Source organism: Mytilus galloprovincialis, chromosome 6 (genome assembly GCF_965363235.1).
Source record: "Mytilus galloprovincialis chromosome 6, xbMytGall1.hap1.1, whole genome shotgun sequence".
Lineage (NCBI taxonomy): Eukaryota > Metazoa > Mollusca > Bivalvia > Mytilida > Mytilidae > Mytilus > Mytilus galloprovincialis.
In genome coordinates this window covers 95,530,069-95,554,807 of record NC_134843.1, presented here as the reverse complement: position 1 = coordinate 95,554,807, position 24,739 = coordinate 95,530,069, and the positions used below count along the sequence as shown (strand labels likewise).

The following is a 24,739-nucleotide window of genomic DNA, read 5'->3' as shown; positions in this document are numbered from 1 at the left end:
GTTCTGTTATACATGTGCATGGACACATCTGATAGTCTTTGCAAGATTCACACATTATCATATTTAGTTAGTCTCAGTGCAATTAAATAATTTAAAAAGAAATTGGCATGCTGTAAAGAACTTAATTTACACTGCTCCATTTATTCTGAGACTACTATAACAGTAGTTATATAGTAGTCTCAGATTTATTCAAATCATATTTCAAACAACCTATAAAAAAAAAAACCAAACTAGACCAATTGGACTATTGATCCGAGAGATAATCACACCATCAGAGTTGGTGTTATTGAATTACCTAAACAGGTGCTCCGTTGATAATCAATATCTATTTATAGCTGGTTAAAAATATTTTAATTGGTTAATGTGACGTAGTGAAATAAACAAGGAATCCCCTTGGACAAAAATAACCTTTTCGCGAGGATGCACAAGATAAATTTAAGACAGAAGAAACTGTTGGCTTGGCAATATATGGGAGTCAAAATCCTAAAGTAAAACAGATCAGTTTACATGCTACCGCTTCTGATTGGCCAGCGATGGTTGATATCACTGCAAAGTTAATTTGGTATCGGCTTGGGGAGACTTTCGACAAAATGGCGGAAGGAGGCAATAGAGTTACGTCGTGGTTGTTTTCAGATTGGGACGACAATTTGTTGGATGTTTTACTATTTGGGTGGATAGGATGGGCAGTTTTAGTCGTTCTAGTGGTCAATGCCGTTTTGACATTTTTCGGACCTCTTCAGCCGCGTGTGGCACGCTGGGAAAAGAAGGAAGGGGTTAGTGGGGCACCAGTGGCAGTGGAAACTGGTGCTGAATCAACCAGATGGTTAAATTCGGGATTAAATTGGTTCTATCTCCATTATGATTCTGTGCCGGAATTTATAGAATTATGGGTGAAATCTTTGAACGAGCAAGTTGTGAAATTAGGGGTAAGTTTCAGTGTTACAATCCAATCCCTTTTGTGTACCCCAAATATTAGTTCAATTGCATGTTTCTAGCTAATTACCGTATTTCCTGTATGCATTATACAAAGTGTATCTGATGCGCTGAGGTTCTTTGTACAGGAAATATATTACCTTTATTTCAAAATGTTAATTCCAGGTGTCACAGATGTTAGCAATATTCAGTTAGTTGTAACATTTGTAAATTTTCTTCCCAGTATGAAGCTATTTATAAAAAAAAAACATTTTCGGATTTTTTTTTTTAACTTTTTTTTTTGCATTTGTAATTTTAAATAAAAAATCAAAACAATGAAAATTAAAGTGCAATTGCTGGACATTAATTACAAAGTAATTATAGTTTACATACATGTAATTATTAATATTGATATTTTCTTTTAATGTTTTTTTGATAGACAACAGTGTGAGTGATTAATTATACATTTTTCTAACTTTATAATAAAGAAGCTGTTGCTTAAATTTAGCCTTAGACCAGGAACATATAAAGATATACTGTTCCTAGCTTGGAGCTAATTTATATTTCATTTAGGTCCCAATAATTTAATTGGCTTTGACTCATGAATAGTTTAAATTAATATTACTAACTTGGTACTTTTGCTCTCCAACAGAGACTGTGATGTGGATATAGGTTGATATGTCTGAACATGCTATATGAATGGTCTAATTTGTACAGTATTTAAGGTTCAATTATATATAATTAATATCATAATATTCAAACAGAAACATATCTTATACTCCAGCAAAAAATAAAGGTTTGTGTTGAGGGTTTACAAATTATAGTTACAGGTACATGTATGAGCACTGACCCATACATGGGGAGTTCCTGTTAAAGATATAACAATTGAACCCGACTTGTGAAAGTACTATTTTCTGGATTGGAAATATAATAATCCTGACCCTATAAATCTTAGAACTTTACATGACACTACAATGACAAAGACTTTTGAATGTGTTCAAGGATATAATTTGCCTGGTATTAGTGTTTCCAACAATCGGATGGTGTGATGCCATTCCATGTTAGGTTGGAATATAAGTCTACACAGTCAATGCCACAATCTTAAGATCAACTTTAGATCACCCTGTACAAATGCATTTATATGCAATGCAGCATGCATAACATTAAAATGTATACAAAGTTGTGTTTGATTCAAAACTTTTGAATTCCATGAATTCCCTGACCCCTGTCAGTGTGCAGTTTGTACCATGGTTAGAACCATGGTTAACCATGGTCAACCATGGTTGTATGACCATGGTTGACCATGGTTTGACAAAATTGTTAATTGGCCGACCATGGTTAACCATGGTTTTAATGACCATGGTTATTGGTGGGTCAACCATGGTAGGAACCATGGTCAACCGTGGTTACAACCATGGTCAACCATGGTTATTGATGAGTCAACCATGGTCAACCATGGTTGGAACCATGGTTATTCATGAGTCAACCATGGTCAACCATCTCCATTAAACCATGGTCTTCAAAACCATGGTTGGCCATTTTACATTCTTGTCAAATCAATCTTCAATTATCTTGAAACAGTTTGTCTACTTGTTATGGAGCCTGTATACTTCTCTTCCTTTTTGTATCAGGACTACCAACAAATGCTGAATTGCATGAAACTCTTTAAAGCTACCCTTGCAGAAATGTTCATCCATAAAATGAAAAGCAGTTTCCACCTACAAAAACATAAAATTTTCCACAAAGAATCAATTGCTCTTGATAATTTGTATAAAATAACAGATTTTAAGGATCAGAAATGTTTTTATTTTCTTTTGCAAATTTTCAATAAAAAAAAACATAACAACAAAATAAACATTATGAACATGTTTTTGTTTTAACAAATAATTGTAACCCCCTCCCCCTATTTGTTGGTTTACCTTTCAAACAAAAGAATGATTCTGTAAATTATTTTACCATAGGAATTATCAATTGACAAAATTTTCATATTGTACAGTTTCATCAGTTACACCTGGAATTAAAAACAATTGATTTATCTTAAATATAAAATTTATGTTGATATGGATAACTGATACTGACAAAAAAAATTAAAGACCCATTTCAGGTGGCATGTGTTCAATTAATGAAAGCCAAATCAAATACTGTAACAATCTTTATATCTTTTAAACAAAATATCAAACAGATTTCCTGTGAATGTACTTATCTGATAACAAATCTTCTTTACGTGACAACACTGGACATCAAATCCTTCACTTGAATTTTAAAGCGCGAAATAACTTTATTTTATTTTATTTCAAAAACACCATTTGCATAAGTTTTCAATTTATCTATTACATAGTTAAGCACAACAATTAGATATCAAGTTGACGACATGGGTACATGTATCTATCAAGTTGGATGTAAAAAATGCATAACCTTGGATTAAAAAAAAAATATTACCATGGACGGAGAACATATCAGTCTATTAGCAGCTGATGAGTTCAGTAATTTTCGAGGTGTATATTTTGTCTTTAAAACATACAGGTCTGCATACAAAGCAAGAGTATTTGAAATATCATTTCGCTTCAGATTCGATCATTTTTTTATATATAACAAAGCTACAGGTTGACTTTATAACAACAAAAAAAATCACAGTACAAAATGATGAAATATATGGGTCAAGTGAAATTCCTATAGATCTAATGAATCACAAAAACAGAGTAGGTGTGTTCGAATAGCTATTTTTTTTACTAGTTCTTGACAACAGTCTTTTAAGGTGGATGATGAAAATGCATATCTTTTCGAAAAAATATAATTTTTTGTGTGTGATAACTACTACATGTAGGGTTTATAATCTTCAACCACTGATTTGTTTTAGTCTGCCCTTCCACTAAATATTTAATTAGAATTTTTTTAAATGTTTAAGAATTTTTAGAAAATTCCACCTGAAAACTGATCAGACAATAGTTTTAAGTTAAATCAATGCAGACAAGATCATTAGACTGATGTTCATTAGCTAGTAGATACATTTGTCTTTTTAAAATACAACTGACATATATAAGGATCGTAATAGTGCTATGTTGATAAATTAATCGGTTTAATAGAGCAAAATTGGCAGCGCGTCATCCTTGCAATGGCTTCCATTTCTACGATTGTGAAATTGAACTGGCGTAATGGGGAGAGTAATATCCTGAATGTATAGTGTTAATAATTGCACATGTTGCAAGTTCAATATTAAATTATGTAAATATTTGTTTAGGGTCTGCTGAATAAAGCACACAGCACCTCTGGGTGCTGGATTTTCTTGCTCCTTAAATTCTAAGACCATAATAAAGAATATGTTTGTTTGCCATAACCCTACCTACTCAAAATATTTATTGTCCTGATGTTTTTTTTTTTTATTCAGATAGGCTTGAAGACTAATAAATATATGTCTCTTTGCCAAAACAAGAAAAGAAAATGCCTACCTACCTACCCACTGTCTCGATGTTTGGGTAGGATTTGGGCAAACCAAAACATTTTTTAAGTGTGGCCCCTATGGTTGCTTTAAGATGTTTTCTGCCTGTTGTCTCTTTAGCACATTCCCTGTTTTCGTTGTCTATTCTTTACATTATATAATTAACATAAACCTACAAAATCAGTTTGTGAGTGTTATTTAAAGTAACCTCTGCAGTATATGTATTTGTAGTTTTAAATCTTAATATATACTAAATAATTTAACAATATCATGGTTATTGATAATATATTTAAAATTGTTATAATATCTGCTGAAGAAAGATACATACATGTTGATATTAATTGTACATGTGCAATATATTATATCATATGATAATAATTGAAAACTTTTATTACAGGGTCCAGTACAGTTGAAGTTTGAGAGAGTAAAGCCCGGAAGCCTCCCGCCAAAATTTAATGAAATTACATTTGAAGCAGGATCAGATAACAAATATGTAAGTTATATTCATACAAATTATAAATGTGTTGTCATGGTTCTGAAATACATGAAATATTTGCCACTGGATGTAAAGCAGCACTCAATCAATTCATCATGGTTCAGACTTGAGAGAAATTAAAATCTGTCATGCATTTCATGAGGCACTTTTGTTTTTACAAAGTAAATTTATACAAACACTATATTCACTGATGGTTTTAATGTTCATTTGGTAAATGTATTTCCAATCATATCATCTCTGGTTATTTAATTTAAATAGTAATAATAAACACAACAAAGGCTTGTTTATTAATATATTAAAAATAAATAACTCAAGTTGGTATCAAGCGATATATCCAATGAAACTTATATTGTACAATGTATATATTGCAGTATGTGCAAGTTTTCATGTTTTTGAGTCAAGTTTTCTTTTTCCTTCAACATGACCCTTCACCTGACCAAACTGACATACACATGGTTTGATACTAGTTATGTATACTAGTAGTAGAGTATTGTCTGTCTCAAGTGATAATCTTGATAATTAAATTTTCATTTTTCTTGATGAGATTTGAATTATCACTTGAGGCAGGTGATACACTGTTATACCTACATATATACACAATGTAGCATATATATATGAGTCTAGTTTTGTAGCAATACGTTGACTATCCCATCAGTATGCATGAACTTCCAGAATACCTTAAGCTTTGAAATTATTCAAAGGGATTTTGGTTGACTCATCAAACCCAAAAGTGAAGAAACATTAAACATCAGTACTATCTGAAAGGACCAACATGTATGGCAGGTTTTTCCCCATGTTTTAAAACAATTCATGTTTAAAGTTGCTGACTTTTGTAATTCTTGTGGTTCTTATAAAATGTATAACTTGAGATATTATAATATCTTCATACTTATTACATTTGTAAAGAAAAAGAGAGAAAATATTGAAGGGTTCTCTATGTACGTGTGCATTTCTGCCACCAGTCAGAAATTTGATTGGATTATGTAACCATGGTAAATTTGAGGCGACAGTAGTATGGAGTGTTCAAATCACATAAATCCTTCAATAAGAGACGGTGCATCAACACAAACACATTGCGCCGCATTTTAAAATCACTCTTACACCTGAGTTTCATGAACTATATTACTGATAATTTTAAGTGCTGATTTCAGATTTTTGACATTTTATTTAATATTCATATATAGATCTCAGAGTGAACCAAAAAAACAATCATGAGAAGCAAAAATCTCTATTTGAGAAATTAAGTCTGATTCATCTGATACTTGTGATCAACACAATTCAGAAGCAATTATATCCATGGAAACAGATGTATTAAACAATCCTGGCAAATATGCAATTTTGACTATTTGTCTTATTTTCCTGTTCTTGAGAGCTCTATTGTTTAATTAGCACTAGATATCTGCTTAGGTTAAGTGTTTGGTTTAAAATGTCTGTCTGTTTCTTGTTACTCCATATAATAAAGATTTTACAAAATTCATGTCAAAAAGTATAGTTGAATTCATTTTTGTATTGGTTTTCAGGGTAAGAAGTTTTACACATTTCAATTTCTATATATATGTACATGTACAAGTTCCACTCCTATCATTGCCTATAGTTTTTCCCCAATTCCCCCTACCCCTTTTTAAAAATCCTAGATCCTCATCTAATATTTATATAAAGGCAAAGTTTCTGAGGACTTGTACTACATGTTAGATACATGCTATCATTACTGTGTGATTTTATCAGGCAAATCCATCTCCTTGTTGTCAATTTGTGTAAATGAACAAATGTAGCCATGCCATTCTTACATTGTCTAATTGAATATTGTTCTAAAATATAAGGATTAAATAGAAGGAAACAGAAAGTGTTCTGTTGAGAAACATCCAATCTATTACCATGATTACACTCTAAGTAGTGAAGCTGTTACAATGATATATATACTGATTATCTGTGGAAGATGTATATAGTACTGATGTTTGATTAGTCTCATTTGGAAGACTTTGGTGATGTTGACAGCTTGACATCTTAATAGATTTTGTAATTAATTTTAAAAAACCAGCCACTTAAAAAGTGTTGCATGTAGCTGTAAAGATTACTGAGGCTTGATATTTTTCTAATTCTTGTATCTCAAAATAATATCTATATATATTTTGAAATGTAAGACACAAAATCAACTTTTTTAGCAGTTTTTAAGTTGTTTTCCTCAAATCACGAGTAGCTGACTTTTAATTGAGTTTCAGGTTCTGTCATCGTTAGTTTTCATAAGATCTTGATACTTATAGCATCTGTAAAGACAAACCAGAGAGAAAATGTTAGAGGATTCTCTAGTAAAATACATTTCTGCATCCAGTCAGAAATTTAATTGGATTATGTAACCATTGTAACATTCAATGACATAGTAGATTTGACACATTCCCATTTTCTATTCTCAACTTTATTAACAGAAGAGAAAAAAACCTGTGAAAGATAATAGTGTAGCTTGTTATTTCTTCAACTAAAATGGTATAATAATGACTTGTTTGAGTCCACAGAAAGAGTGATCATGACCCACATGACCCACATGAAATTGTGATGCACAGATGCCCTTGGATGAATTGTTATGGGAAGTCAGGGTGATGGTTGTCTGTTGTATTGTCAGTACTGTTTATTTTTCATTTCCTGTAAATATTCTTTTTATTTACTATTTTCATTCATAAAGGAAATATTTCAGCTATTAACTATTATCATTTTTAGTGACTAAATTAATTTTCATTTGAAATGACAGGTAATGAAATTGTACATGTATGTAATTGTGTATAACGTACACCCCCCCATATAAGCAGGGAAAAATCTATTAAATCAAGATTCAGATTGACTATTAATGTCAGAGCAACATTGTCCCAAAATAACCCCCTCAGAGATATCTTGGCTTATATAGCTGATTATGAGGTATGTGTTTTTCTCTTTGTTGAAGGCCTTACCGTGACCTATAGTTGTTAATTTCTGTGTCATTTGGTCTATTGTGAAGAGTTGTCTCATTGGAAATCACACCACATCTTCTATTTAATGTTAGAATGTCCTATATTCCATCAGAAGTATATTAAAATGACTTCCATCTCATTTCATATAGATTTATGGCTTGTTTTATGTCTGGATCATGAAATACAAAAATGACAAATAAACTACAACTTCCATTTTATTGATAACCTGTATGGTTTTTTTTTAACATTCAATCTTTACCTGATATGATGATACAGAAAATCAGCTGGTCATTAAGATATTTTATATTTATTCTATTTCAGTTATTTCACAGTAAAGTTGACGCCAAAGATTTATCATTTGCTATATTTGCATCCCAACAAACATCAGGAGGGGTCAAACTGACCAACTTGACCGCTAATATACTCAAGCTCAAAGGAACAGTAAGTAGGAAGACAACTCTCCAACAAACTTATAAAAAGTGGTTTTCAATTTTGTTTGGCCTACAGGGCAGTCTAGTTCTTAAAGAAAATGTTTAAAAAAGAATTATTTTATTTTGAAATTGCAATTAAATATATATACATTATAAAAGAAAAGTTTATAGTTATTGAATCAATGAATGTGGCAATGTTCTGGTTGTGTTGTTTACGCATGCACTGTTACATGTTTTAGAAACTAAGCACAATTTGCAAGTCATCGTTAAGATTCAGAAATTCTAACAATACTCATTGTACATGTGTACCTTTGCCGTTTCTCCCAATTATGCACGCATATAGACATATACATAATACTCAGTATTTCCCTGTGCCTCTCTAAACATTGTATCTTCAGGGGGACACTGCTGAAACTCAATGAAACAGCATATATCAAACTCTGAAAATTGTTTGGATTGCATTTAATTAAAGTATATCTGGGACCAATGTATATATAGAAATCCATACGATTTTAACAGTATATATTCAAGTATGCAGATTAAAAGTTGTTTTTATACGACAGCAAAATTTTTTTTTGCATCGTATAATGCTATCATGTCGACGTCTGCGTTGTCCGAAGACGCATTTAGTTTCCGGACAATAACTTTAGTTTTAGTGAATGGATCTCTAATGGGATTTATTTTGGGGGTGATGGTCCCAATACATGTAGTTGGAATAAGGGGCCAAAAAGGGGCCCAAATAAGCATTTTTGTAGTTTTCAAACAATAACTTGTGTTTAAGTGTATGAATCTCTCTGAAATTATACCACAAGTTTCCATACCATGTTGGGATGGTTAGTATTGACTTTGGGAGGTTATAGCTCAAACTATTTTGCAATTAGGGGCAAAAAAGGGGGAAAACTAGGTTTTTATGGACAATTAAGACAATTAAAAGCAGTGTAAGGGAGGTAATTCAAAAACATTTAACATACAATGTTGGGTATGTTCTGATTTACCTCCCTTACACTATTTGAAAATTATGTATAAAAAATTGTCAGGTTTTGTACTAATTGCAAAAAAGGGGGGGGGGGTAGTAGTTTTCATTTTTTTCCCCCTCCAAATTTCTCAAATTCCAAATATTTGACAAGTTTGAAGAAGAAATCTTTAATTGCACAATATTGCGCAATAGATTTGTAAGAACTTGACATTTGTTTTGTGTCAGAAACTCATTATGTCAAAAATTTGATCACAATCCAAATTCAGAGCTGTATCAAGCTTGAATGTTGTGTCCATACTTGCCCCAACTGTTCAGGGTTCGACTTCTGCGGTCGTTTAAAGCTGTGCCCTGCGGAGCACCTGGTTGTTTATTGCAAATGTAATGGTTTGCTATTGTAGTTTATTTAATTTGCATTTGTCATGTAAAATTTTTAATTGCACTGCAGATTACTACTACATGTACAATGGCCAAATTTAAGTAATCTAAGAGTCACTTTTTTTAGGTTTATTCATCATGTTCATGTTTATGCAAAAATATTTCGCTATAACAAAACAAAATAATACAATACATACAGATCTGTTACCCTTTTGAACCAATTAAAATGTTAATTCTATTATAGTTTTAAAAAATATTCATACAAATTTCAGATCTGTTTTAAATGCTCAAAAGTTGGAAGTGATATGATACTGAACATCTCATTTATTGGACGACCTGATGTCAAAGTTCAAGGGAAGCCAGTAAATCCATACCAGGTAAGTTATGGACATTTAATTCAAAGGTCAAAGTATTTTTTGCTTAAAAATTTACAATTTAAGACACACTAGTCTTCCTTATAAGTGTTCAAAATAGTTCAAACAGCTGATCTATTTATTGGAGCCCCTTATAAAGAAACCAAAAACTTGTCTGAATCACGGTCTGCACAATAGACCATATATAATATGCTGAGTCTAATAGCTAGTGAGACTGAGTATTCAAAAAAACACTACATGTATAACCAGTTTTCATTATAGCTGATTTTAGAGGAAATGTGTTGACTGATTACCATCTAGAACATTGATTTGCACATTTTCAGTCTGCCTTTCCTATTGCTTATGCAATACTAAAATATTCCGTTCACTATCGTGTACACCAGATCTGTGTTACATGGTGCATCTGTAATTGCTGTTAGCTTGTAATCATATGTGTAAAACAAAACCTGTTAAAATCAGATCCTGGGAAATCAGTTTCTGTTCCTAATAAATTAAAACAATTATAGTGTTTGATTGATTTATCTTCAACATTTGGTTTTTCGACATGTAAAACCATAAATGTAATTCCATATAAGGCACCTCCCCCTAAATCTGCCTTTTCTTTCTGTAACATTGTAAATCAAGGAAGATCAGTGTGAATTATCTTGCGCTGCATCTTGTTATCCATTGATATTGAAAGATTATGTAAGAACAAGATGAAATTATTGCTTTAATTAGTTTCTTTTTGCTTGAAAACAAATGTTCTATAATGCATGGTAATAACTTAAGTGCAAAATTCTTTGCTAAACGCATTCTACAATGTTCTATGCTTACTTTAAACTATTATTCTTTCACCAACTATAAATATATATATTTACTCTGATTCTTCAAGGAAATGCGAGGGCATGTTCAGAAACCTAATTTAGCTTTTCCATTGTAAGCTTCTTACAATAAAATCTATCTGACCTTTATTGTGACATTGCTCATAGCAGTAATCAGTATAACATATGTTAAAGATTTCTCTCTGTAATGCAAAGGTAATGATATAAAATGATTTAAGGTTGGGCTACAAGGTGGGGAAACTGTGGGTTATTGATTGATATAGATGCAAGTCAAATCTCATTTCTAATTTAGTTATATTTAGAATAAATTACAGTATTTGAACATTTATAACCTCAGGTTTACTGTGGAAAAAGTCATCATGTATAATGTAACAAACAACAATTTCAATGTATTTTTGATGATATTGAAAAAGAACGTGTTATTATTAAAATTTCATATACAAATGTGTACCAGTACTTTATTTATTCTAAAGCAAGTTTTAATTTAATGTAAACAATAACAAATTTCAATGTATTTTCAATGTATTTTTCGATAAATTTTTTATAAATATAACATTTTATTATTAATATTTGATATACAAATGTTAATCTAAATTATTCTAATAGAACTTCATTCAGACTGCCATTGGACCTGAAATACTGATCTGTGTGCATGGTTTGCAAAAGTTAATGTGTGAGCATTTGTTAGCAAGTCTATCATTAAATCAAAACCTGAGGATCTGAAAAATATCTTCAAAACAGGAAATATATAATAGATTGTTGATTGATCCTTTTAAAGGAAAGTTTAAAAACCTGAATTTTTACATTCAGCCTTTATTAATGTTATTTGAATTAAAATATTTAACTGTTCAGGTTGATGTCCAAAGTTAGAAAGAAAAAATAATTTTGTGTAGATGTTGCCAATTTACTGTACAAAAACTGAGTATTGACTGATTTGATTTTAATGAACCACCAACTGTCTGTTCTCCCACCTGAAGCCTGAGTGTGTAACATGTGTGATGTTATTAGAAGCCTGAGTGTGTAACATGTGTGATGTTATTACAGTTCATCCAAGTAGTGTTACACTACTGTATTGTTCATTACAATCCTCACATCACATGGCTTTTCACAGTTGTTTCTTTCACTAGATCATGCCAAACATTTGGTGGAACAAGGCCAAGCCAATTATTTGTAGAATTTGTTGGTACTTGTCAAATCCCATTATTAAAGCATAATAATTAAAGCTTGGAGACGTTTGTCTACTAATAATTTTCCATGCTTTTGTGTTCATTATTATTGAATTGGTTTACATATGAGTTGATCATTTTATCAGCAAACAATAAGTTTTCACACATATTTGTTTTAGAGTATAAGTCATACGTGATGTGAATACATTTACATGCAAACATAAACCTAATACTATAGACTGATTTGTTTCCAGGGCTCTATCTACAAATGATCTATTTGTAAGGTTCTATATTCAGGAGTTTTTCTTGCCCTTTAGATGATGATCGAATTTAAAGTCATATGAAACCTCAAATTAAAAAAATGAGGCGTATGTTTTTTTATAACAAAATGGATAGTTTATATTATTGAACTTATGTACATATACTTTTTTCTGAAGAAAATTCTTCAATTTGTCCACATTTAGAAGAAGTTAACTTTTTTTTTAATTGCTTGCTTCCAGGAAGCAATTCGCTGACATATTTTCTGTATGCAATGTGACCTTAGCGTGAACCTTCTCGTAATAGTCCGGTGATCGCAATACGCATGGATCTGCCATTGAAATAAACTATTATCTGATTGTATAAATTGTTAAACACATGCTCAATATCCATGCTTTTTTGTTGATTGTTTACTATAAGGTGACAATCGGTAAACTTCAGAGCCAAAACACGGCATTTAATGAGCTGCCATATTTGTTAAATCATGCATAACAGACAGAGAGAAAAAAAATTGAAGATTATACAATATATTTGGTAAAAAATGATAAAATCTTGCACAGCAGAATAAGTTTATGATATACATGCATTGGTTCAAAAATTAGATAAACATTATTTTTCACCAGTCACTTGTTTCATATGACTTTAAGAAATGAAAGATTTTTAGAGCATTTACCTTAGGATAAACCATTGAGAATAATGTCCACTTGACAGTACTACATTTGTAAATCTACCGTAATTGAAAATATAAATCTTTGTGATTTAGGACAATTTTATCGTATAACTAATGTTTCCTTCTAGAAGTGTATCTTTGTGTTGTATTGTTCACTCATTGACATATAAGCCACATTGATAATTCAAGACCTGAAAGTCTGTTCTACATACAAAATGGATAATTGAGTTGTTCAAGAAGCATTCATGCTGGCACTTGTTCTTTTTGATGCCATTGATATATTATGTTTTAGCTGATAAACATTCATAACAGGGGTGGATCCAACCATTTACAAGGGGTCCATATCCAGGATAAAGGGTGAGACCCCTGCATCTACCACTGTTTAGGTGGGAGGGGATTGTCCAATTTAAGGCATAAATGTTTATAAGTATATAAATATATGAAAATTCTTCAAACCCCCTCAGATTACAGAGACAGTAATACATTTTGTAAATTTACAGTTCAATATATTGTCTAACTTGTGAACAATCAATGCTTTTACAACCCTATAAAATTTCAAAAAGAAGCTTTACATTCTAACAATTTCATTTTGAAGAAAACTTCATAGTTCTGCCAGTTATAGAAAGTTAAAAGATCTGTTGTATCTTGTTATGAAAGCTAATTAGCCTTCAAGGTCATTGCCATTTATTCAAGGACTGGATTAAGTCTATATAGACTTTCCTGCTTTGTTTCTAATATTTCCCATATTTTTTAATTAGAACAAAGAATCTTGTGTTAGCTGTTGGCCTTCAATATAATCTGTATAGATAGCTGACAGTTAGATGTGAATGATCATTTCTTTTCTCTGCAAAATTATTTTATAAAACATATTATATGTTTTGTTTCCATGGTAATACATTCCATGTAATTACCCGATTTATTATTAGACATGTATTAAGTATTCTCAGGAGATATAATTAATGACATTAAAACTCTTCCAGAAGTCTTAAGTAGCAAATAATCAATCTTCATCTGTACCTTCAAATGTCAAAGTTAAAATTATAGATGAAAATATCATCAAAGTTTATATAGGTAGTTCAGTGCAAGCTCTGAATGATTGATATGATCTGTTCCATGTTGTCAGAACTCACCTTTAAAGAAAACAAACATGTACCGGTATCCATCAGTGCATATCCCTCTCACCAACAGAAACAGGACCCCTTCCAAAAAAGCCCAATAATAAAAGTAAAAGAACAGAAATATCTTTTGAACTCTTTTATAGCTGACTGAATTTAATTTTTTGGCAATATTCTTTTATCTGCATTTGAAGTGAATTTTTTCTTGAAAGTCTGCATTTCAAGTATAGTCTGATTTTATAAACTGCTTTGGGAAAAATGAGATATATTTCAGAAGGGAGTGTAAAAAATAGTTTGTTTCCAACTGAAAATAAGTCGTCTTTATTTATGTTATTATTGTTGAAAAAGGCATAGCACACACTGATTTTAAACAGACTTGTGGTTCATATTAGAGCTTTTAGCTGTAAAGAAAAACATTTGGTAAATGTTTTTCCTCAGGTTGTATGTTTTAAATTGCTCCCAACAAATTTACAGAAATAGCAATTGTTTATGTGTGATATTGGGTAATATTTTGGCATCAAATTTCCAACAAAATAAATCCTTTTTCAGTTATTTGGCAGCTAGCTGTGTTTACACTCAATGAGTCTCAGTTTATGCCTAGGCCGACAGCTATAGAAATCAGTAAACAGGATAAATATTTGATGAAGAGTTGATGATAAACTCCTTGATTTTAATTCCACTATAATTACTCAGACATTGTGATAGACAAATTTCAGTAGGAAACTAATGAGACTTTGTAGATTGATGGATAACACACCTGACTATAAATAAAGTAATCATTTTCTCACTTTATTTCCTGGTAGTTGTCTCCTCCTGATGACTGTTGACAAATATCGCACACAATGTGGCATTATAATCTAATACAGAAGCTACTGTCATATTAAGGGTTATTTAATCAGTGGGTGATGATAACAGACAATGTTAACTCTAGATACACCTTGAGGGTGTTACTGGAATGGGTGTATCTAACTTACATTGAAATATTATTGTCAATACAGAATGATAGTTTTCAGTACTTTAAGGGTGGGGGGGGGGGGGTGTCTTTGAGTGATTCAGTGGTTTAGATATATGTTATTGAAAAGCGCATGATGTCAATTAACATCACCTTGGTGTAAATTTGAATGCTGGTCACTGATTTTCACTGTCACTCTTGGTGATCATGATTTATTGTGAAGTTATTTTGGGTGCTGTAAACCATATGTCCTCAGGATTTTTAAGGAAACCAGGAAAAAAATGATGGCCTTGCAGTGCACTGGAATAAGAGTAAAATATATGTTTTATGCATGGAAAAATAACATATGTAAAGCATATTCTTCTTGTCTGATTAATAACTCATTGTATTCACTGTTCATAATAACAGGCTCGCAATGACATGTGTAAAACATGTGTGGCACTTTTCCTGTGTGCTATCCATTTTTACAAAACGGCCGAGTACTACTACCTTGCATCTCAATAGACAGAAGGAAGTTTTTTTTTTTCATTCAAGAATTTGGTTGTGATGGTAATCTTTGGTTAGTCCTCTGAAGGTATATTATTCGGATCAGGTATACCACTTTAGTTTCAATTATCTTTTGCTATACTTGATGTGTTGGCCTTCAGAGAATTTCAAGTATTGAAGTCAGATCTTGTCTGTTGAAAATGAATGGCTTCTGTAAAAGACTCGATCTAGATGATTAAGCGTGTGCAGTATGGTATAGGCAGTAGTTTATTGATGGTAGAAGACCTTGTATTTACTTCTGGTGTCAGTTTTGTTTTGTGATATGGGTTGCTGTCTCATTGATATTTATTTTTTCATGTCTTTTTATACATAGTGATATTTTTACAAATATTGAAATTGAAAGCAAATGTTTTCAGAATGTTGAAATAATCATCTTGGAAGTTGAGCCTAGGCTAAATAGAAGATAATTAATAAATATGCAGACATTTCTGGTTGTGATATTGTTTAGGCTGTGTCTGCTTGGTCAATGAATTAATAATTGGTCAGTTATTGTCTGATTGGTCAGTAATTGTCTGAATGGTCATTAATTGTCCAGATATATGTCTGATTGGTCAGTATATAGTCCAGATGCATGTCTGATGATATTGGCTATTCATATTTCTGGCATTATGCTCAATTTTATGAGGATTGCTCAAGGACTTTTGTTAAACAAATTAATATTTATTCTACCTGAACATTTCTAAGCTATAAAATTGATAATGCCTGGCAGTATCTAGAATAAATAGACAGAAAGGTTAAAGCAGATGAAAATTTCTGACAGAAGTCTGTACCACTCATCTGATCAAGGTTGGATGATGCATCTGAAACATTTATACTGCAACATGGATAGAATACGTCTGAATACCACATAAAACGGTTATTGGAGAAGTACCAGCATTCTGTTTCTGTTTGATGGGAGGATGAGTTATTCTTGCACAGTGTTTATCCTGTTCACAAGAAGATATTTAAATCACTAAACATATTGTACTAAATCAAGGGTTATAAAAGTGATTTTATGATGGCTTTTACTTTTGATATATAAACTATAAAACAATACATTAAATTTGTAATATGAAGTAATTGTACAGCAAGATGAAAGAAATATATCAATTGTTTAGTGGTGTTTTATACTCAATCAAACAAAGTACCATTAAAGTGTTGCCTGCTATCTATATACATTTGTATTGCTTTTGGTTTTTGCCAGGTCAGACCCTACAGTAAACGGTAGCTGTTGGTAATGACAGATTAATTGTATCCAATACATTTCCCATTCTCTCTTGAATAGCTGTTAGTGAGAAATTCTAAAGTAATTCATAGTTGACCAGTGATACTAGCCAGTAAACGTTTTAAAACCATGAGTTATAAATGAATTAGATGCCCTTGTGGAATATTTTTATAGTTTATTGTTCTACCAATATAATTGAAAAGTAACATAATGAAATATTTACTTTAAATTTTATCATACTGTTAGAATCAAGGGAATAATGCTGGTAAAGGAATATCTAAATTAAGGTCTATTTATAGATAGAATTGTGCCATTTATTGACTAAGTTTCTGCAGGTTCAATGGCATGCTGTAGTTTGTATGCTCTTTTGGTCACCTCACTCAACCGTTACAGATACTTGCTGATTTTTGCAGATTTAAAAAAAAAGTTAATTGTAAAAACTGTTTCAAACAGGATCAAAACTGAATTAAATGACTCTATTTTATCTGATTGAAACATGAATTAGAGCTCACAAGAAGTCCTGCTCATGGTACTGTGGATTCATTATTATTCGTTGGATACCAATTTTCGTGGACTTCGTGGGTAAAGGTGAACCACAAAATTAAATGTTCAACGAATGCCAGATTTCCTATTGGCTTGTATGCAATCTTTGGCGAAAACCACGAAATTAAAAATCAACGAATAAATAAGTTTTCCTTAATCCACGAAAATTGGTACCCACGAAAATAAGTGAATCCACAGTATCTCCACATGTCATGAATCTGCTAACAACTCTTAATAAGTTTACATTGAAAAGACGATAGTATCTGCACATGCCATGGCACTATTAAGCAAGAACTCTTAAAGTTTACATTTGTAAGAAAGCCTAATAGTTATAACATCAATTTAATGACTAAACAAGTATCTTTCCTTTTTTGTTTCAAGATTCTGCTTACGTATTAGACTTGCTAAAAAGGGTGTCATTTTGAACTTCCTTGCTGATAATAAATTAGTTGTACTGTTTTCTATTAATGAGTTGAAGAACAGAGAGACTCCTATGTTTATTATATACAGACATATACAGAGCAGCCTGAATAATAAGATTTTAGTGTTTGATGTTACATTGTGTGAAGTACACATACTCCCAACGTTTATACTGTTATATATTGGTGTATAAGAAAATGATAAATCAAGGTTACTGACTAATGATAAAGATGATGTTTATAAAGGCATTCTGGCAGTTTGCTAACAAAATGATGAGTTTTATGTTTTTCTAACTATCTTATCTGCATCTCAAAAGCAAAACTAAAAAAACAAATGATGATTAAAAGGGAAATTCCATGAATATGTCAATATCATGTTATAACTGCATGATATCTTCAAGTTTCTTACATTTATGTGTGTATGTTGAAAGGGTATACCTTTCATATAGTATTCAGACTAGTGCACAATATTAAACACTTAAATATTCCTTCAATATCTTAGTAAATTTCGAATTTAAAAAAGCAATTTCCATTGTTTTTTCAACTTGATTAACACCTGCTTTCTTGCGAAAAGTTCTTTCTTTAGAAGATGTGATCTTTTGTTTTTGGTTGTTTGCTGTCTCATAAACTTCCTTTATTCCTACCTATCACATTTTATAAAGATAGTGAGCAAAATGTAGTCTTTATTATAGAAATGGGAGTGAGTCTCAAATCCTGACCATATAGACCTTGGTCAAATACAAAATGTACTTAACTACATGTAATTACATTGTATATCATTCAAGATCTAGGGAAGTAATTTGCAAAGGAATATGTTTAACAGTTACAATAAAACTGAGAAAGGAAATGGGGAATTTGTCAAAGCGACAACAACTGGACCATAGAGCAGACAACAGCCGAAGGCCACCAATGGGTCTTCAATGTAGCAAGAAACTCCCACACCTGGAGGCGTCCTTCAGCTGGTCCATAAAGTACAGCAAGTATCCTACAAGTATCTATGCTAGTCGTTGCTTATTGTTCATTGTTGTTCTTTTTATTTTTACAGGATCCATCAGACTTGGTTGATATTGAGGTCGTAGAAGAAGTTGTACGTAACGCTATTTGTCTTGTTATTTTTACAGGATCCATCAGACCTGGTTGATATTGAGGTTGTAGAAGAAGTTGTACGTAACGCTATTTGTCTTGTTATTTTTACAGGATCCATCAGACCTGGTTGATATTGAGGTTGTAGAAGAAGTTGTACGTAACGCCATTTGTCTTGTTATTTTTACAGGATCCATCAGACTTGGTTGATATTGAGGTCGTAGAAGAAGTTGTACGTAACGCTATTTGTCTTGTTATTTTTACAGGATCCATCAGACCTGGTTGATATTGAGGTCGTAGAAGAAGTTGTACGTAACGCCATTTGTCTTTTTATTTTTACAGGATCCATCAGACCTGGTTGATATTGAGGTCGTAGAAGAAGTTGTACGTAACGCCATTTGTCTTTTTATTTTTACAGGATCCATCAGACCTGGTTGATATTGAGGTCGTAGAAGAAGTTGTACGTAACGCCATTTGTCTTGCCAACACTGACATCAACATTACTAAGTGGTTGACAGGTTCTACTCAGAATCTCCCCCGCCCAGACACCTCATCCCAACCCTCCAGCCCACTCCATGCTGCAGAACCTGTGTTTGAATCAATGGAAGCCAAGGAACAACACAGTGCTGTAAGTTTTTAACCAGCTATGATGATATACCATATATTGAATTACTTTTGACTGGGTTTTGTTTGCAGTTTTGGCATGAGATGTGGCATTTTACTCTTTAGAATGCATTTAAATGATCATGAATATTCAATCTTCATGAAGGGAACATTTTGCAGTAAAATCACAACCTAAAAAAAATGAAAATTGACTTCTGTTACTTTACAAACTGTGCACAGTTAACTATGAGTTCAATTTTAGTGCATTAAACATCCTTAGTGTGATGTCTGCTTGTGGACGTTACTAAGTAACCTAATTGAAGTTGAAGTTGAAAACACCCAACTCATTAATCAATAATAACTTGGTAAGACAGATATCAAATAAATAATCAACTAGCCATTATGCTGCAGCTTGTATGGAAATAACCTGACCTTTATTTAGTTTTTGTCATGTTTACTCTTGTTTATATTATAGTTCCATGCTCCACCACAACAGCGAGTGCAGCGATCCATGTCCGGTGATAAAAGGTTACTGGTTAAAATTATCAAAGCTAGTGGACTTGGATCAAAAGGTTTGTATAAGATTGATAGACTACTTTTTCAAGTATATATATGAAAGAAAGGGAATGTTTTAATAAGGTGACTTATTGCTGGCCAGCACTGGCTATAGTTTATAGGCAGCAACTGACATCATGCAGGTACCCTAGAATATATCCAGAGTACAACAGGCACGTTGATGTTACTGTAAACTAATTTTCACATGAAATTTATTAACCCTTCACCCCTTTTCCCCTTTTTTGCAAGTAGAAACATAAGGTGAATATAAATCTTCCCTCATACACCAACAATACTAAAACATCACTGAAAATCATGGTGAAGTCTGCTAGAAAAGAAAGTAAGTATCTTCATAACCCACTAATTCTTTGGAAAATTCCTGTACAAGTCAGTAATTTGACGGTTTTATTCCATTCATTCCGTTATCAGGTATCAGGTTTTTATTAACTTTTGCTAATTCTTTTTTATTATATCATGCTATTACAGTTAATGCAAAATGATAGTTTTCAATAATTAAGGACCCGTGAGGGTCTTTCGTCAATTTAACCTTATTTCAAGGTAAAGTATGATGAATGCAGGATCTCCAATTGAATTACATGGCATTGTAAATATTAATATAAAATCAATTAACGTAGATTTATCTAGATCTGCTTAACAGATATCATATATTATTATTGACTAAAAACCAGTATATAAAAAAGTAAGATTCAAATTTATATGTAAAAACCTGTGGATCAATATGATATGAATTGTACATTGAAATCAATAGGATTTTCTAGATCCATTTTAAAACAAAGTTTGCTCAGTTGAATGGGTTGTATCAACAATATACAAGTCTTTATGGCAGCTACTTTAAATGAGATTAAACAGTAAATACCTTGGGAATTGTGAAATATGGATTTTTATCAATTATTTATCTTATTTTATCACTACTTTGAATATTATGGCCTTATTTGTTTCATGTAGATGTTATATTTGTTAAGATATGACTTTCAACATATAATCAAAAGCCTTGACATAGATAGAGATTTTTGAAAATAATAAAACGTGTGCATAAAGAGCTGGGTATATCATTTTTTTTTAAATATATTTTGGAATTGTTTTCAAATTTGTAATACTTTTAATTATGAAATTTTTGCATTATTTTTGTCTTTGGATAAGATTGCAATATTAAAGAAAGGGTTGCAAAAATAACAACTTGCATTTTTAAATTTGATAGATTTGTTTAATATAGCTCGCGCTTTTTGGAAATTGAAATAGTTAATCTCACTTATTTGCCCATTTGTCATCAATAACAATAATGAATATTTGCCAAAGCTTCCAAAAGCATATAAAAATATATTGTAAATAAGACTTTTTTCCCTATGCTCAGAATTCTAAAGGTGAAAACAAAGTGTCCAAATTGAAAGTACTTTTAACATCAAATTGTACACGATGCGGTGTTAAACCTTAGTACATGTATCATAATTTGCATCTTTATTTTAAGAAGATGTGCTGATATATCCAAACCTCCAGCCCCAAAATTTGAGTAGGTCACAGGGAATCTTCCATATTTTCAGATTGGGTTCTGAAATGGTCTTTGATCAATAAGTCAGTCCAACTGATATTTCATATACATATCAATCACATTACTAATTCATTTGAATATTTCGATCCTGTTTCTTGCAATTTTAGAATAAGAGAGGTCAATATTCAATTTTTTAATATTATTAATTCGTATATTTTAACTTATTTGATTCATTCAGGGATAGTCACATGTTAAACTATATTTTCAATGGTATATAGAAAACAGCGGACAGCAAAAAGCATATTGCACAACAAAACACATATTGCACGGTTATTTTTAGACTGACATTCTTTGTGACGTCAAGATATGAATTTCATGATATTGTTAACAGTTTTTGATATTTTTTTTTATCTATGATCGATTATTTGAAGAAAAAAATTCTTCAAATAGAAAATAAGATGTAAAAAAAATAAAAATACAAGTAAATGAAATAACAACGTTTACCTATCTGTTGTTAATGTCTAAGAGACAATATGATATCTATAAAATTCCAACAATGTCAAAATCAAATGACGATTTTGATACAAATATGGTTGGAAATTAATAATATAACAATTATAGCCTATTTATGAGATCAATACAGGATATATCGACCCAAAGAAGAATATTGACCTTGGAACTTGTCCTCAGTCAATATTCTTCTTTCAGGTCAATATATCCTTGTATCGTCGACCTCATACAAATGCTATCATTGTATAATAAACAAAAGCAGTGCTGATCATGAGGCACAGCTATTTCACAGAACATGTTACAAATAGCACGAAGCTATTTTCAAATGACTGTTATAAGGAGTTCAATTCAGATAAAAATTTTAAAGTATTAAGACATAGAAGGAGCTTTGGTTGTTTTATGTCTTTCGTATTTGTTTAATCTCATGTATGCGTACCCCATAGCTCTGTTTTTCTAATGAGAGTAAGAAAATTAATGAACATAGGAAACTACATTTTGAACAATTTGATGTCTAAATTGAAGCACAAATGGTAATCTATAATAGTACTGTTATAATTTATCTCTTATAATATGAAATGGGTAAAGAAATATAACTTTAGATTAAATTTGTCTGATTTCAGCACAAGTTGACCCTACCTGTTTGGTGTACCTGGACACACCTGCTCAGACTTACTCCACCAATGAATGTAGAGGCACTGCCAATCCTTTCTGGGATGAACAGTTCTTGTTGTAAGTGATTTGGACTATGAGAAGTGCTTCTTGGCCCAAAACAAATGAAAATCATCCAAGCAAATAACCACAAGTAAAAGGGGAACAAAAATAACACTACAGCATCTATCTTTTTTTATTGAACAAATATTTTATGTGTACTTAAAGATGTTGTATTTGATTAGATTTTATTAACTCCAAATGATCTGTTGAGGATTCAGTATTATTTGTTAGATACCAACTTTAGTGTATTTTGTGGCGACCCATAAAATTAAATGTTTAGGGAATGACTAATTTTCTTAAGGCTTGTATTCAGACTTTGGTATAACCATGTTATTAAATGTCCACGAACATGCAAGTTTTCCTTCATCCACAAAGATTGGTACCCACAAAAATAATGGAATCCACAGTATTAGATTTAAGTTTTGAGAGCAGTATCTACAGAGTTTATTGCAGAGATTTAAGTTTTGAGAGCAGTATCTACAGAGTTTATTGCAGAGATTTTTTTAAAAAATAAGCCTGAATTGTACACAATTTAAAATTGACCGAAATAAATTGAACAGGATTGATTGTTTTGACTGATTTTCATTTTAGTGATGTTAATCAGAATTCCAGCCAGCTGAAGTTTGAAGTCCTAGACAGACGCAAGCCAACAACAGGTACAATGGAGAAAATGTTTTATTTAAATGTTTTTGTTTAGCTGCTTTGTTTAAGATTCATTGACATAGTTATTTTAGAATAGAAAATAACTTATATTTCTATAATCTTGCAAATTTCAGACAATTGTAGCCAAAAATGTATGATGGGGAAAAGATATTTTTATGTGCCCTGAATTTAGTAGTATTCTTAGGATAACTATTTCTGTGGATTTCATAGATAAAATTGAACCATGAATATATTTATGACATGAAGTACACATTTTATATAATTCACAAAAATTGTTTCCTACAAAAATAAACTAATGGCTATTTAGACAAAAATATTCATTTTTACGATCTTTTTGATTAATAATCCATTTGTTCATTGTGTATGGCTAACTATTTTGCCTTTTGTAGAGAATTTTCTTGGAGAGGCAGTTGTATACTATGATGAGTTAAAGAGAAATCCAAGCAGTCGCCAGATCATATCATTACAAGGCCGTCCTGAGAGAGGAAATGATATTGTCTCAGGTTCCATAACTGTGGAGGTATGTACAGTTGTCTCCCCTTATTTCTGTGTGATTTAATGGGTTTTACATTGATGATGGATTGGTTTATTTTCCATTAACTGGTGTGTTAAAAAAACAGGTCGATTAACAAAATATACAGTTCTAACTGATATAAAGGTCAATTCTATTAGTAAGAGAAAATACTGTAATGTTTACTGTTAGGTCATTGTATTCCTGTCCTGCTGCCTCTTAGATAAGGTCAGTTTTTAAATTCTTATCTAGTCCAAAAGGTGACCTTTTTATGCAGATTTGACAGCATTACATTTTTTGATGTATCCTTGATATGCCCAGAGATTTTGAAATATTCTTCATTTGAACCGAGACATTGAAAGTACAAACTGATAACAATTGTTGTTATGTGCTTTCTTCCTTCACACCATAAGTTTTTTTAAAAAACATTTAGTTTAGATTATCCTTTTAGTTGGGAGTAATTCTTTTTCATCTGTTTCTTTTCTGTCCTTCAATATTAAAAATATTTCTATCAAGTTCTTATTTTTGTGAAATATTTTTACTGAATACAATGCATAGAAATAAGTGATTTACCAGGTTTATGTTTCATGAATATCAAAGGAACAAACACACGTTCAAGCTTTATCTCTAAATCTATTTCCTATTTTTACTGTGCTTCAGAAATTTTTTTATATTTTTATTTTAGTGGTTTATTGCATGCATGTAATGATGTAATACTTCTGTAATTATTTTTTGAATTTCTACTTGTTTTTTTATGACAATGATCATATTTATTCACATTTTTTCTTGGAATATTTTCAGTCTTCTTAAAACTTTTTGTATTTTTATACTTATTAACGTTGTTATCACTATTTATCTCCCTTTGTTGTAATCCCATCATTTCTGCGGTTTCAGTTCCACAGTTTGGCGGCCTAAGACACTTCCTTTCTGTTTGATGTGTGTGTAATAGTGTAGAAAACGTTT

At 31.4% G+C, this 24,739-nt stretch overlaps 1 protein-coding gene across 6 annotated transcripts in view; it reads left to right on the top strand.

Annotated features, from left to right (window-relative positions):
• The first annotated feature begins 375 nt into the window (after positions 1 to 375).
• LOC143080805 (phospholipid transfer protein C2CD2L-like) overlaps positions 376 to 24,739 on the top strand; it is a 40,063-nt gene continuing 15,699 nt past the window's right edge. For 2 of the 6 annotated variants that reach the window (XM_076256855.1, XM_076256860.1), the window contains exons 1-9: positions 377 to 926; positions 4,746 to 4,841; positions 8,105 to 8,224; positions 9,838 to 9,942; positions 19,135 to 19,344; positions 19,795 to 19,891; positions 22,512 to 22,620; positions 23,194 to 23,258; positions 23,655 to 23,785. In XM_076256855.1, coding sequence (XP_076112970.1) covers positions 534 to 926; positions 4,746 to 4,841; positions 8,105 to 8,224; positions 9,838 to 9,942; positions 19,135 to 19,344; positions 19,795 to 19,891; positions 22,512 to 22,620; positions 23,194 to 23,258; positions 23,655 to 23,785 — 1,326 coding nt within the window. In that variant the 5' untranslated portion in view covers positions 377 to 533. Of the gene's footprint in view, positions 927 to 4,745; positions 4,842 to 8,104; positions 8,225 to 9,837; positions 9,943 to 18,678; positions 18,706 to 18,906; positions 18,934 to 19,134; positions 19,345 to 19,794; positions 19,892 to 22,511; positions 22,621 to 23,193; positions 23,259 to 23,654; positions 23,786 to 24,739 lie in introns of all 6 variants that reach the window. The other 4 variants (XM_076256857.1, XM_076256856.1, XM_076256858.1 and 1 more) reach the window with 4 other exon arrangements.